Source organism: Piliocolobus tephrosceles, chromosome 15 (genome assembly GCF_002776525.5).
Source record: "Piliocolobus tephrosceles isolate RC106 chromosome 15, ASM277652v3, whole genome shotgun sequence".
NCBI classification, from domain to species: domain Eukaryota; kingdom Metazoa; phylum Chordata; class Mammalia; order Primates; family Cercopithecidae; genus Piliocolobus; species Piliocolobus tephrosceles.
Window position 1 is genome coordinate 48,821,804 of NC_045448.1, and position 13,633 is coordinate 48,835,436.

General features: G+C 45.5%; 2 protein-coding genes across 3 annotated transcripts in view; both read left to right on the plus strand.

Annotated features, from left to right (window-relative positions):
- Positions 1-4,839: 4,839 nt before the first annotated feature.
- Positions 4,840-6,846, plus strand: LOC113225126 (WAS/WASL-interacting protein family member 3-like). The gene is made up of 2 exons (XM_026456100.1): positions 4,840-5,125; positions 5,555-6,846. Exons 1-2 carry the CDS (start codon positions 4,861-4,863, stop codon positions 5,821-5,823), a joined length of 534 nt encoding a protein of 177 aa, XP_026311885.1. The 5' UTR covers positions 4,840-4,860; the 3' UTR covers positions 5,824-6,846.
- STON1 (stonin 1) overlaps positions 5,012-13,633 on the plus strand; it is a 61,888-nt gene continuing 53,266 nt past the window's right edge. Inside the window, exon 1 of one of the 2 annotated variants that reach the window (XM_023223820.3) lies at positions 5,012-5,128. The gene's annotated coding sequence lies outside the window, so the exon portion shown is untranslated. Of the gene's footprint in view, positions 5,129-5,621; positions 5,751-13,633 lie in introns of those variants that run through there. The other variant, XM_026456099.2, reaches the window with a different exon arrangement.

The following is a 13,633-nucleotide window of genomic DNA, read 5'->3' on the forward strand; positions in this document are numbered from 1 at the left end:
TTTCACCGTGTTGCCCAGGCTGGTCTTGAACTCCTGACCTCAGGTAATCCGCCCAATCCACCCACCTTGGCCTCACAAAGTGTAGGATTACAGGCATGAGCCACCATGCCCGGCTTAACTAACACAGATACTTTTTAACAACATGACCACTTTCTAGGTTCATTACCCCTTGAAACAAAACAAAACAACACTCAGCTACACCATTTCTAAACAAAAGTGTGAAAAAAAATTGAAGACGCAGTTAGCTAAGAAAGCCACCAAAAGAGTTGGAACAAAAAGCTCTCTCCAAATGGCTATGAATTTAAGCCTTTATAATTCATAAAGAACATATGAATTCAGAAGGAAAAACGTGCAGTTTATGGTTTTATGTAGCATTAACCCTGGAAGTTGCTCTCAGATCTTAAAACACTCCAAACTCTTCTGTTACTTTTACATATGAAGATAGCAACATATTTGATGATGGCTAAGAAAACATCTGGCAGAGCCATATTAACAAGGGAATAGTTTGTTTTATGATAGAAGAGGAAGCTTCTGTTCTCGGCTAAGAGCCATGTCCTCAGATACCATGGCAATAAATGGAAAGCTTGTCAGTAAGTGGTTGCCTCTTTGTCTTAAATTTTTAAGCAGTTTAGTGGTTAGCTCCAAATTAGGAAATTAACTGGCAATCAAAGCATTGGAGCAGGAAAACCCATTATAGCTCTTCCAAATCTCCAAAAAAAAAAAAAAAAAAAAAATGGTTAGAGAGAATTAGGATAACTCTTTATAAGAAGAGGAATATGCAGGGCGCGGTGGGTCACCCCTGTTAATTCCAGCACTCTGGGAGGCCGAGGTGGGGGGAATCACTTGAGGCTAGGAATTCCAGACCAGCCTGGGCAACATGGCAAAACCCTGCCTCTACTAAAAAATGCAACAACACCAACAACAGAACTAACCGGGTGTGGTGGCATGTGCCTGTGGTCCCAGCTACTCAGGAGGCGGAGATGGGAGAATCACCCATGACCGGGGAGGTGGAGGCTGCAGTGAGCCAAGAGTGCGCCACCACATTCCAGCCTGGGTGACAGAATGAGTGAGAACCTGTCTCAAAAGAAAAAAAAAAAAAAGGATTAGAAGAATCGAAGGAATCGACTGGTAGATGGAAACATTGTGGAATCTGTTGGCTTGTTTGCAGGTATAGGGGCCTCAAAAAGTATCTCCCCATTTAGAACCTTTGTGTTTGTTTTACCAGTGGCTTTAATTATTTCTCCACTGCTTCCCTAAACACTAGATAGTAGTGGAATAGCTTAGTGGTGACATCTTAATAGGCCCAAGAATGGAAATAGCACGGATCAGTTAACTAAGAACAAAATGTCATTCACATACATCTTGCTGAGATGGTGGAGAATATTCTTCCTTTCTTCAGCCTTCCTATATTTCTTTAGGAGACCTCTTGTATTGTGGTAAATTGTCAACATGTCTCATGTAGTTATACTCATGTATGCCATCTTCCTTAACAGCAACATGCTGTGAGGCAGGAACTGTGCCTTATACTTACTCCCCCACAGTGCCTAGGAGAATGCCTTGTACACAGTAGGTTTTCAATAAATGAAAGCTGGATACATTTTAGGAATCAAGCCAAGGAACTGGCCAGCTGTAGCAATGATCAATGTGGCTCAACTACACTCAAGAGTATCCCATCTCAGGACAAAGGACAGTCAATCTTGAGCCATTCTGAACTGATTATCATACTCCTAAGTATCATTGATTTCATTTGGCATTTTCAGTGAAGATGTGGGCTTTTTATTTATCTTTGAAATTTTCCATCCAAAGCGTATTTGGGTTTACTTATAGCTAAAAAAAAAAAAAAAAATAAATCATTTAAAAACAGTGTGTTTGTTTATCTAACATCACAGCAAAATGCACCATGTACTCAAGTGGTGATTTAACTTTTTCGATTTCATTTTAACTATTTTAACTATATAGATTATATCTCTATATCTATATCTATATCTATATCTATATCTATATCTATAGAGAGATGGAGTCTTGCTCTGTCACCCAAGCTGGACTACAGTGTTGCTATCTTGGCTCACTGCAACCTCCGCCTCCTGGGTTCAGGTGATTCTCCTGCCTCAGCCTCCTGAGTAGCTGGTATCACAGGCGCCCGCTACCACGCCCTGCTAATTTTCATATTTTTAGTAGAGATGGGGTTTCACCATATTGACCAGGCTGGTCTTGAACTCCTGACCTCAGGTGATCTGCCTGCCTCAGCCTCCTAAAGTGCTGGGATTACAGGCGTGAGCCACCATGCCCAGCCAAAAAGCCATAGTTTGAATGAGTGTTATAATGTAAATAGAGATTTGCTCTTGCCAAGTTTTTAGAGAGGAATGTTCCTATGAAGCATTTAGGACTTAGCCCTCCCCTTGAATGTATATTAAATGATCCTGACAGCTTCAGCTGACATGAGTTTCAAGGAATTCCAAGCTAATCACCTATTAGGTCATCATCTACAGATACTTTGGGGATCTCTTGTTAAACAGTTGGGAAGTTCTAAATATTTCCATGAAAAAGCTGCCAGGAAAGAGAAATCTGCTAATAAAAAGGAGAATGACATAGTCTGAGGGTCTACTTATTGTAAAGCAAGAGAAAGAACAGTAACTGGAGTAAAATGAGGTCACAGCTGTGATGAACGGCTGTGGTGGCTTAGCTATTGAGGCCAGGCTAAGCTGTTTACCACCAGATTTTGATACAAAGGGACACTACCAGAAAGGATCCTTTGGAAATACGTGGTGGAGCTGCAAGAAATAAATCTTCATTCATGAAACTGGCAACCTTTGGGGCAATGCTGAATCACACAGAGGGGGAAGGCCTGTCCTTTGCAAAAGACAAAATGGTTTTCAACCAACTGTATTTAGTTTTTTGAAAATTACGGGCCTATTTGCTTTGCAGAAGTGTCAAAGATTCCAAAAGAGATTTCTTTCACCAAGTGGCTAACCACTAATAAAGGCCCTACTGCTTCTTTCAAAGATGACAGAATTTAGAAGGTGCATACAGAACTCTGTAAACGCAATGATGATTACTGTTTGTCAAATGTGGCGTTGCTTCCAGCATGAGTCCTGTCTCCAGTTCTTTGTGGCGGTTTCTGAGATGAGCTGACCTCTGTGGAAGACCCACTGGTGAAAGGTGGGCTGGACACAGGACCCAAAAGGTTCAATTTGGGGGTTAAATTTGGGGACCCCAAAATGCCTGGGGTCAAAGCATGAGGACAACAAAGAGGAGCTGCCACTTCTCTTTTTCTTCCCTTCCTCCTCATCCTGCTTCCTGTGTCCTTCTTGCTCCACTTCTCTCAGCTCCTTACCAGGGTCCAGTACCTGTCTGTTTCCATGGAACAATCTCTGGCAAGTTAACTAGCCAGTCAGTTGACTTCCTATTCCCTAGGCTCTCACCTGCCCTTCCTCAACTCTTAACCATTACTGGAAGGTAGCTGGAGGAAATGAGAAGCTGAGGAGAAACCAGTGCCTTTTTCTGTGTTTAGGATATATTAAGCATAAGCACAACTAGTAGTTTTATCTGAGAATAAAAGTATCCTAAATAGATCCTGGCTGTGTGATTTCACGCTCTCGAGAAGTGCCCTCTTGGAATGTCAGTTTCCTTCCTCAAAGCCCTGAGGGCAGGTTCTTAACGCTGGCTGGGGGTCAAATAGGGTACTGACTATATTTCCATTTCACCCAGGAACTCCAAGGTCAGAAACAGGGCTACACCTGAAAGAACATTTAAAAGAGAATTACACTGCCATGCAAATACAAGGAAGTGTTCACTCATTTTCACCAACTCTGGATGCACTGCCTATGAGTTAGCCCAGCTCCTCAAGGAAATTTATGATTAAAAAAAAAAAATTCATTTCCTTTCCACCTTCCAGCATAGTACTTCAAGTTGAGATGCTCACCGGGACCTCCTAACCCCTCTCCTTGGATGCAACCGCTTTCTTCCCAGGTAGTCCATCCTGCACACTGTTAAACCAGTATTTCTTATTTGTCATTTCGAATCCTCAAGGATTCACTGGGTGCCTATTGAACACCTTCGCTTAAAAACTTTCAGGGATTTCCTATATTCTGCTTCATTCCCAGCTCCACCTTCCCATCTAAACATTGCCCACTTCCCCTGAGCCTTCCAGTCTTGCCAACCTCCAAAGCACCATGCCCTGGGACGTAAAATGCCCTTTTCTCTCCCCTGGGAGCCTGTTCAAACTCAGCTCAGTCTCTAGTCCTGGGTTTTGGGGAGGGTGCCTTCATTCTGACTGGCTCCCACTGAGGCAGCCCCACTTGAGGAAGAGGCTGAGATGCCAAGTGACTTGCCTAGAGTCATCTGCCAGCAGGTGACGGAATAGGGACTACGAGCCACCCTGCAGCCTCTCCTGGGAGGACAACGCCCCTTCTCCCTCTCTCTGCACTCTGCAGGCAGCACAGAGGAGGCATCTGGACGCGTTTACCTCCTCCCCGCCCCCACAGCTTGGCCCTCACTAAGCTATCTTGTGTCGTTCCTCCTGCTGTGATTGATTCGCCCAGGAAGGTGGGGCTTTAGTAATTCTTTAGTTCTCCTAATCACAAGGTGGGGGGTACAAAACAAAACAAAACAAAACTCCATGAAGCAACTTAGAAAGCACGACCGCAAAGGTCCTCCATCATCCCCACCCAGAGGTGAGGACAAGGTCTGGGGGTGCTGGGTGACTTCAGACCTCCCAAGGATCCAAGCTATCTGTTTCAAGGGGGCATCGAAACGTAACTCATATACTTACCCCCCCCCCCCCCCCCCCCCCCCCCCCCGACTTTTGCGGGAGGGAGCGCTCTCCCCTCCTCTGGGAGGCTGGAGACTCGGGGACAGAAGATGCACTGGAGGGGAGAGAATGGAGCGTCGGACACCAGAAAAACTTTCGGAGATTCGGGGTGGAAAAGAAGGCGTGAAGAGAGAAGGCTCAGCGGGGTAGGAGGGGCGGGGGCGGAAGCGGGAGGAGTCCCTGAGCTGCGGCCGCCCCTCCCCGCGCTCCACTCGGCGGCCCCGGGCCCTCCTCCGCCTCCTCCTCCTCTCCCTCCTCTTTCTCCTCCTCCCGGTGTGGATGGCTGCGGCCAGTATCGGAGCTCCAACCGCGCTGCCGGTGAGTGACCAGCCCCGGGGGACAGAGACGGAGAGGCCTGGGACCCCCTCTCCAGGATGGGGCCTCCCGCCGTCTCTGGGAAAGTTTGCGGGCGTCCCGGGACACGGGCGTCTCCAGGGCCGCTCGGCGCCTCCCCATCTCCCCGCGCCCGCCCTGGCCGCCCCCAAGGGCGCCCTGGGGCCCGCAGAGGGGTGGCCCCCCGGCAGGGACTCCTTGCCTCCCCTCTGTTCTGAGGCTGCTGCTGGGACTGGGGTCCGACTCTAAAGAGAAAACTCAAACAGCAAAAAAAAAAAAAAGAGTATCGACTAAGTTTCGCGGGCGAGGGCCAGGGCTCGTTCTCACCCTCGCGCGGCCCCTCGACCTCTCGGACCCGGGCCACCAGCTCTGCGCCCTTCACGCCTCCCTCGGGGCCTCTGTGTCTCTCTCCCGCCCCCAGACTCCCTCCTCTTTCTGACTGCTGTTATTTGGGCTGCTGCCCCCTTCCCGCTCCCTGGGACCTCAGCTCGGACCTCAGCCGGCGCCTGCAGCCCGGAGTCCCCTCCTGCCTTGGAAGGAAGGCAAGGAGTCAGGCCACCGGGCCACAGCCGCGGGGGCACCACACTGGCCCAAACATTTCCTGCAGGTATGACCATTCACTGGGTATCGGGGTTGGGTCCCTTGGGCCCACAAACCTCGTGGGTACAGGGAAAAATTAAAATATATTCCTCCTTAGGAATGCACTGTTTCTGTTGGTTTGGCATCGTTTTATTTTTAACTCCTCTAACTGTGCTTTCTTCTAAGAATAATGATACTTTATGTAATTAGCGTTTCTAATATCTAAAGACAGAAAAAGGAAGAAAATAATAAACGGAAGAGAGAGAATACTTGCTAAAAATACTAATTTTTGACTTCAGTCCACACCCGACTGTTTTCCTGGGAGATAGAAGTTCAGTGTAGTTTGTTTTCAGACTAACCGCAAACACGATTACAGCCTCCTCCAGGCTAGAAGTTTTAGTTTGCCTGACATGCACCACACTGTTGATATTCCCAGCCTGGCATTCCCGTCTGCATAGCTCCAGTCTCCCTCCCAACTCCCCCACTCCCACTTTCTTTCTCATAAAAGGGAGCTGTGAAAACAAGGCAATGGGAGAGGCTCAAATGAGCTGGACCACATAATAAAAACAGCCCTACTTATTTTAATCCTGAAGATATGGCCTCCCCTAGACTCTGATTGGGTGGAAGAAATGTTTAGTTCATTTGTGTGGTTTTTATGTCAGTAGTTATTATGATTGAATCAGTGTTTCCATGACAGGCTTGCTTCTCTGGGCACGATGGGGAGCCTATTAATTCTCGGATGGGTCTGGACAGATCAAGTCTGGAGTCTGGAGAGATTTTTCAGGGCTTGACCTGGGGCTGATATTGCAAACCTCTGCACACTCACTCACAACCAGAGCAGCGGGGAGCAGCCTGAGCTGGGGTTTTCTTCCACATAAGGTGGGAAGAAAAAGCTCTACTGAGGAGCGAACTGGGTGAGCATGGTTGCTGGGGGATGTTGAATTTTTACGTTTTTAGGAAGAACACACTTCTCAAAACTTTAGCCACTCCTGTTTCCATACAAACAATAAATGTGGTTGTAACAAATGTAGTAGATCAGATTCTGAGCAACTCCTTAAAAAGCAGGTCCAAGTATTAGACCATTTGGAAATAAAGATTTTATTTTATTTGAGTTCTACTGGAAATAAAAGTTTATGTTAAAAAGAATGTAATTCACTTCTCTCCACTGATTCAGTTTGACAGTTCCCCATTGGTATAAATCAGTTATGTTTTACTGTGGTCTCAAAACATCATTAAGGCAGGGCACGGGGACTCATGCCTGTAATCCCAGCGCTTTGGGAGGCTGGGGCAGGCAGATCACTTGAGGTCAGGAGTTCAAGACCAGCCTGGCCAACATGATGAAACCCCGGCTCTATTAAAAATACAAAAGCTAGCTGGGCGGCATGGCGGGAACCTGTAATCCCAGCTACTCGGGAGGTTGAGGCAGAAGAATCGTTTGAACCTGGGAGGCGGAGGTTGCAGTGAGCTGAGATCACACCACTACGCTCCAGCCTGGGCGACAGAGCAAGACTCTGTCTAAAAAAAAGAAAAAAAAAATAACTGATAGGCAAATGTTGTGACTTCCATTCAAAAAGTAAATCAAAAAAAAAAAAAAAAAAGAAGAAAAAAAAAGTAACTCTATAAATTCTGAACTTGTTTGGCCCTGTTGCTTAGAAAAACAATGTACTGTGCTCAGATAAAAATCTTAGTCTCTTCCTCTTCCTGGGAATTTTTAATAGTTCACTTAATATCCTGGAAGTCAACCTTATACAGTTTAGAGAAAAGTTGCCTTTCTGCCTTGTCCAGCTTTTGCACCACCTCATGAAATATTGTTAAACTGGATGGTTTGTCATGGGCACAAGAGTCTGCCCAGCAGCCCGAGGAGAGGCTGGGGATGTAATGAAGGCCACGGGGGCCTGGACCTAAGGAGCAGGTGGTCAGGATGGTGAGATGAAGGCTACATCTCCAGACAGCCACAGAAAGCAGCTACTTATCATCTGGACAAGTCAGATGAGTTGGAAATATCAATACATGAAGTGTGGGACTGGTGGAGAGCAAGGAAGGCAGAGGTGGTTAAGAAGCAAAATGATACAAATAAATAAAAAAGGAAAAGTCCAGGCACAGCGGCTCATACCTATGAAGTGCTAGGTGTGGTGACTCATGCCTGTAACCCTAGCACTGTGGGAAGTGGAGGCCAGAGGATCACTTGAGGCTAGGAGTTAAGACCAGACTGGGCAACAAAGTGAGACCCCATCTCTTAAGAAAAAAAAGATGGGCTGGGCTCAGTGGCTTCCGCCTGTAATCCCAGCACTTGGGGAAGCCGAGGCGGGCAGATCATGAAGTCAAGAGTTCGAGACCAGCCTGGCCAACATAGTGAAACCCTGTCTCTACTAAAAATGCAAAAATTAGGTAGGCATGGTGGCAGGTGCCTATAATCCCACGTACTCGGGAGGCTGAGGCAGGCGAATCACTTGAACCTGGGAGATGGAGGTTGCAGTAAGCTGAGACTGCGCCACTGCACTTCAGCCTGGGCGACAGAGCGAGACTCCATCTCAGAAAAGAAAAAAAAAGATGTAGACCGGGCTCAGTGGCTCACGCTTGTAATCCCAACATTCTGGGAGGCCACGGCGGGTGGATCACCTAAGGTCAAGAGTTCAGTACCAACCTGGCCAACATGATGAAACCCTGTCTCTACTAAAAATATGGAAAATTAGCTGGGTGTGGTGACAGGCACCTATAATCTCAGTTACTCAGGAGCCTGAGGTAGGAGAATTGCTTGAACCTGGGAGGTGGAGGTTGCAGGGAGCCAAGATCGTGCCACTGCACTCGAGCCTGGGCAACAAGAGCAAAACTCTGTCTCAAAAAAAAAAAAAAGGAAAAAAAAGAAGATGTAAAGTAGCCCAAAGGAATACTATGTGGCCTTTTAAAATCATGTTGTATTAGAATGTTGAATTACATAGGACTTGTGTGTGTGTGTGTGTGTGTGTGTGTGTGTGACAAAGTTTTGCTCTCCTTGCCTGGGCTGGAGTGCAATTGCACGATCTCGGCTTATTGCAACCTCCACCTCCTGGGTTCAAGCGATTCTCCTGCCTCATCCACCTGAGTAGCTGGGACTACAGGCATGTGCCACCATGCCCGGCTAATTTTGTATTTCTAGTAGAGATGGGGTTTCTCCGTGTTGGTCAGGCTGGTTTTGAACTGCAGACCTCAGGTGATCCACCCACCTCAGCCTCCCAAAATGCTGAGATTACAGGTGTGAGCCACTACGCCCGGCCTGGAGTTAATTTTTAAAAGCAAATTACAAAATAGAAAGCACTATAATTTTACTCTTTGAAAATACATCCAGAAAATACTGGAATTATATGCATCAAAATGGATGGTGAGAGTATAGTTGTTTTTTTATTTTCTTCGTACTTGCATTTCTCAAATTTTATGATAATAATAGCTAACATTTACTGATAACTAAGCACTTACATATGGTATTTCATTTGAAAACTCTTTGAGGTAAGTATTACTATTATTTTCATTATGGAGTTTCAGAAACTAGAACCAGAAGGGTAACTCATCCGAGGTCACACAGCCACTAAGTGCTGGAATCAAGTGTTGAATTTAGGTCAGTGGCTAAAGTCTATGCATCTCTATCGCTACTGTCTACCATCTCCCTGCACATGTATTATTATTATTTTAATTATAAGGAAAAAGTAGAAAAGGAAAGTGAAAATGTTTCATGCTTTAGTAAGAACTGATGGGCACCGTGGCTGGTGTCTATAACCTCAGCACTTTGGGAGGCTGAGGTGGAAGGATCACTTGAGTCCAGGAGTTCAAGACTAAGTAGGGCAAATTAGTCAGGCATGTGGCACATGCCTGAGTCCCAAGTACTCAGGAGGCTGAGCTGGGAGGATCACCTGAGCCTAGGAGATGGAGGCTTCAGTGACCTATGGTCACTCTACTGCACTCCAGCCTGGGCAACAGAGCGAGACCCTGTTTCCTGAGCGGTGGGGGTGGGGGGGGGTGGGGGGGGATGGTGGGGAAACAAACAAAAGCAAAAACAAAAACACACTGATATGTAAAATGTAAAATGCCTCCCATCTCTTCCAGCTCCCCCAGTCACTTCTCTTAAGAAGTCTTTGGTAACTGCTCCAGATTTAGAGGTAGCTCACCCCTTCCTTGCAAGCTAGCTTTACTCACCAGAAGAATCCAGAATTCCATGGAGGCTTCCTGGCCAGCCTGGAATTCCAGGAACCTTATGGGATTCTGGATCAATCCTTAGTACAAGGCAAGATTTTTAAAGTAGATCAGGCAAATTATGTCTTCAGAGCTCTGCAGATTCCAGGGTGTCACACACTCTCCTGTCACACGGCAGGAGAGTGTGATGGGTAAAAAGACCCAGGGAAAGCACCCAGGCTCAAATGTACCTGTGTGTTACATGGAATGTCAGGGTAAGTCAAGGGTTTACCATGGAATAAGAAAGAGAATAAAAAGCTCATTGCTGGATGCTTATTACTGTGAAAACACAGCAACAGATTATCTTTTAAAAGCTTGGCTATGTGGATGATTCCATGCATTGGTGAGTCTGACTGATTGGGTGAGATGGAAATATTTAGTGTGAGCGATTCTGGGGAGAGCTCTGGGGAAAAATGCTGACATCCTGTACTACCATGTCCCCTCACAGGCAAGCTGCTCCTAGGGATCACCCATCCATTCTCTTTGTGGAAGGTACCTTGAGATCCCTAGAAGGATCAGCATTCTTAGAGCCCCTGGCCCATTATGTAACAAACATGCCTTAAGAGGAAGGCTTTCAGCTGGGCGCGGTGGCTCATGGCTGTAATCTCAGCCCTTTGGGAGGCCGATGTGGGGGGATCAACTGAGGTCAGGACAAGAAATCTGATCACATATGATTGTCATTTTATTATAATCTGCCTTCTCCCTGGTAGCTTTTAAGATTTTCTCTAAAATGTTCCACAGGTATGTCTAGGTATGGATTTAGAAAATTTTATCCTACCCAGCAGTCAGTGAGCATTTGTAATTACACAGATTTGTGTAGCTGGGCACGGTGGTTCACGCCTCTAATCCTAGCACTTTGGGAGGCTGAGGCGGGCTGATCGCTTGAGCCCAGGAGTTTGAGACCAGCCTGGGCAACATGATGAGACCCTGCCTCTATGAAAAATGTAAAAATTAGCTGGGGATGGTGTCGTGCCCTGTGGTCCCAGCTACTTGGGAGGCTGAGGTGGGAGGATCACTTGAGCCCGGGAGGCAGAGGTTCCAGTGAGCTGAGATCAGGCCACTGCACTCCAGCCTGGGTGACAGAGCGACATCCTGTCTCAAAAAATAAATCAAAAAGCCTAAAAAACAAATTTGTGAGGATTTGTGATTACCCAGTGAGCTGTGTGACCTTGGGTAAGTTGCCAGGTTCTCTCAGTCTCCTCATCTATGAAATATAAATAATGATAGTATCTAAACAAAGATATTGTGAAGAGATAGTGCATGAAAATGTTAGAGTAGGTCAGGTGTGGTGGCTCACGCCTATAATCCCAGCACTTTGGGAGGCCAAGGTGGGCAGATCACCTGAGGTCAAAAGTTTGAGACCAGCCTGGCCAACATGGTAATACCCCATCTCTACTAAAAATACAAAAATTAGCCAAGCGTGGTGGCAGGTGCCTGTAATCCCAGCTACTCGGGAGGTTGAGGCAGAATAGCGTGAACCTAGGAGGCAGAGGTTGCGGTGAGCCGAGATCGTGCCATTGCACTCCGGCCTGGGTGACAGAGTGACATGCCAGAAAAAAAAAAAAAAAAGTTAGAATGATACCTGCTATATAAGGAAGAACACAAAAATGGTTAGCTATCATGATTACTTTTATATTTTTTCACAATTTCTGAGCCATCTTGGATTTGACCAGTTTATATAAACGTTAGTTTGTCTAGTTGCACACACATAGAAAATCCTGTTGAGATTCTCTTTGAAATTGTGTTCAATTAATACTGACATCTTTTCAATGCTGGCTCTTCCTAGCTTCTCATTTTATTCAGGTGAATGATTACTGGTGATTTCCCCTATAAATGTCTTCTACAACTTTTGCTATATTTACTTCTTATAGATTTTGTTGATATTTTAAACAATATCTTTTGTCCTAGTATATTCTCTAGTTTACTTGCTGGCCCATAGAAGCAAACATTGCTGATTTTTGATTTTGTTTTTTTACCCAGCATCCCAGCTGATTCTCTTATTAGTTCTAATAGTCTGCATATAGGTAATTCTTGAATTTTTCTATATAGACAATCATAAAACAATAATAATTTATCTTTTCCATTTCTATGACTCCTACATCTTTTTCTTAACTTATTGCATTGGGGTAGATGGTCCAGTACAGTGTCCAACAGAACTGTGATGGCAGGCACCCTTGTCTTCTTACTGTCTTTAACTTTAACTGCTCTTAAAGTTTCTCCATTAAGCATGAAGTTTGCTTAAGGTTTCAGTAGATAGTCTTTATTAAATTAAGAACTTTGCTCTTTTCTTAATATTTTGTAACAAGGTAAAAATTATATCATGACTGAGTATAGATTTTACTTAATACTTTAATATCTTTTTCATGACTATATGAGATGATCTTTTTTTCTTTTTCTTTTCTTTTTTTTTTTTTGAGACAGAGTCTCGCTCTGTCGCCCAGGTTGGAGTGCAGTGGCCGGATCTCAGCTCACTGCAAGCTCTGCCTCCCGGGTTTATGCCATTCTCCTGCCTCAGCCTCCCGAGTAGCTGGGACTACAGGCGCCCGCCACCTCACCCGGCTAGTTTTTTGTATTTTTTAGTAGAGACGGGGTTTCACCGGGTTAGCCAGGATGGTCTCGATCTCCTGACCTCGTGATCCGCCCATCTTGGCCTCCCAAAATGCTGGGATTACAGGCTTGAGCCACCGCGCCTGGCCCTTTTTTTCTTGATATTACAATATGATAAATAAGATGAGTGTATTAATTATGTTGAAACATATGTACATAAATATACAGGTATATTCTGTAGGGTATCAGTTGCTAGTATTTTATTTAGGATTTTTGCAAATGTTCGTAAGTGAAGCTGTTCTAGAATTTTCTTTTTAAAATATTGCTCTGGCTGGGTGTGGTGGCTCACGCCTGTAATCCCAGCACTTTGGGAGGCTGAGGCGGGCAGATCACTTGAGGTCAGGAGTTCAAGACCAGCCTGGCCAACATGGCGAAACCCTATCTCTACTAAAAATGCCAAAAATTAGCCGGGTGTGGTGGCATGCACCTGTAATCCCAGCTACTTAGGAGGCTGAGGCTCGAAAATTGCTTAAACCTGGGAGGTGGAGATTGCAGTGAGCTGAGATTATGCCAGTGCACTCCAGACTGGGTGATAGAGCAAGACTCCATCTCAAAAAAAAAGAAAAGAAAAGAAAAAGAAAATTGTTCTTATATTGTTTGGTATCAAGCTTGTATTGATCCTATTAAGTAAGTTGAGTGGCTTTTCCTCTTTCATATATGTTTTTCTTTTTTTTTTTTTCTTTGAGATGGAGTCTTGCTCTGTTTCCCAGGCTAGAGTGCAGTGGCATGATCTCTGCTCACTGCAACCTCCGACAACTGGGTTCAAGCAATTCTGCTGCTTCAGCCTCCTGAGTAGCTGGGATTATAGGCACGTGCCACCACACCCAGCTAACTTTTTGTATTTTTAGTAGAGACAGAGTTGCACCGTGTTAGCCAGGATGGTCTCGAACTCCTGCCCTCGTGATCCCCCTGGCCTCGGCCTCCCAAAATGCTTGGATTATAAGGATGAGCCACTGCTCTCGGCTTATTTATTTATTTTTTAGAGACAAGATCTATTTTTTAGAGACAGGTGACAGCAGTGTCACCCACTGCTGGAGTGCAGTGACACCATCATAGCTCACTGCAGCCTCAAACTCCTGGGCTCAAGCTATCCTCTTGCCT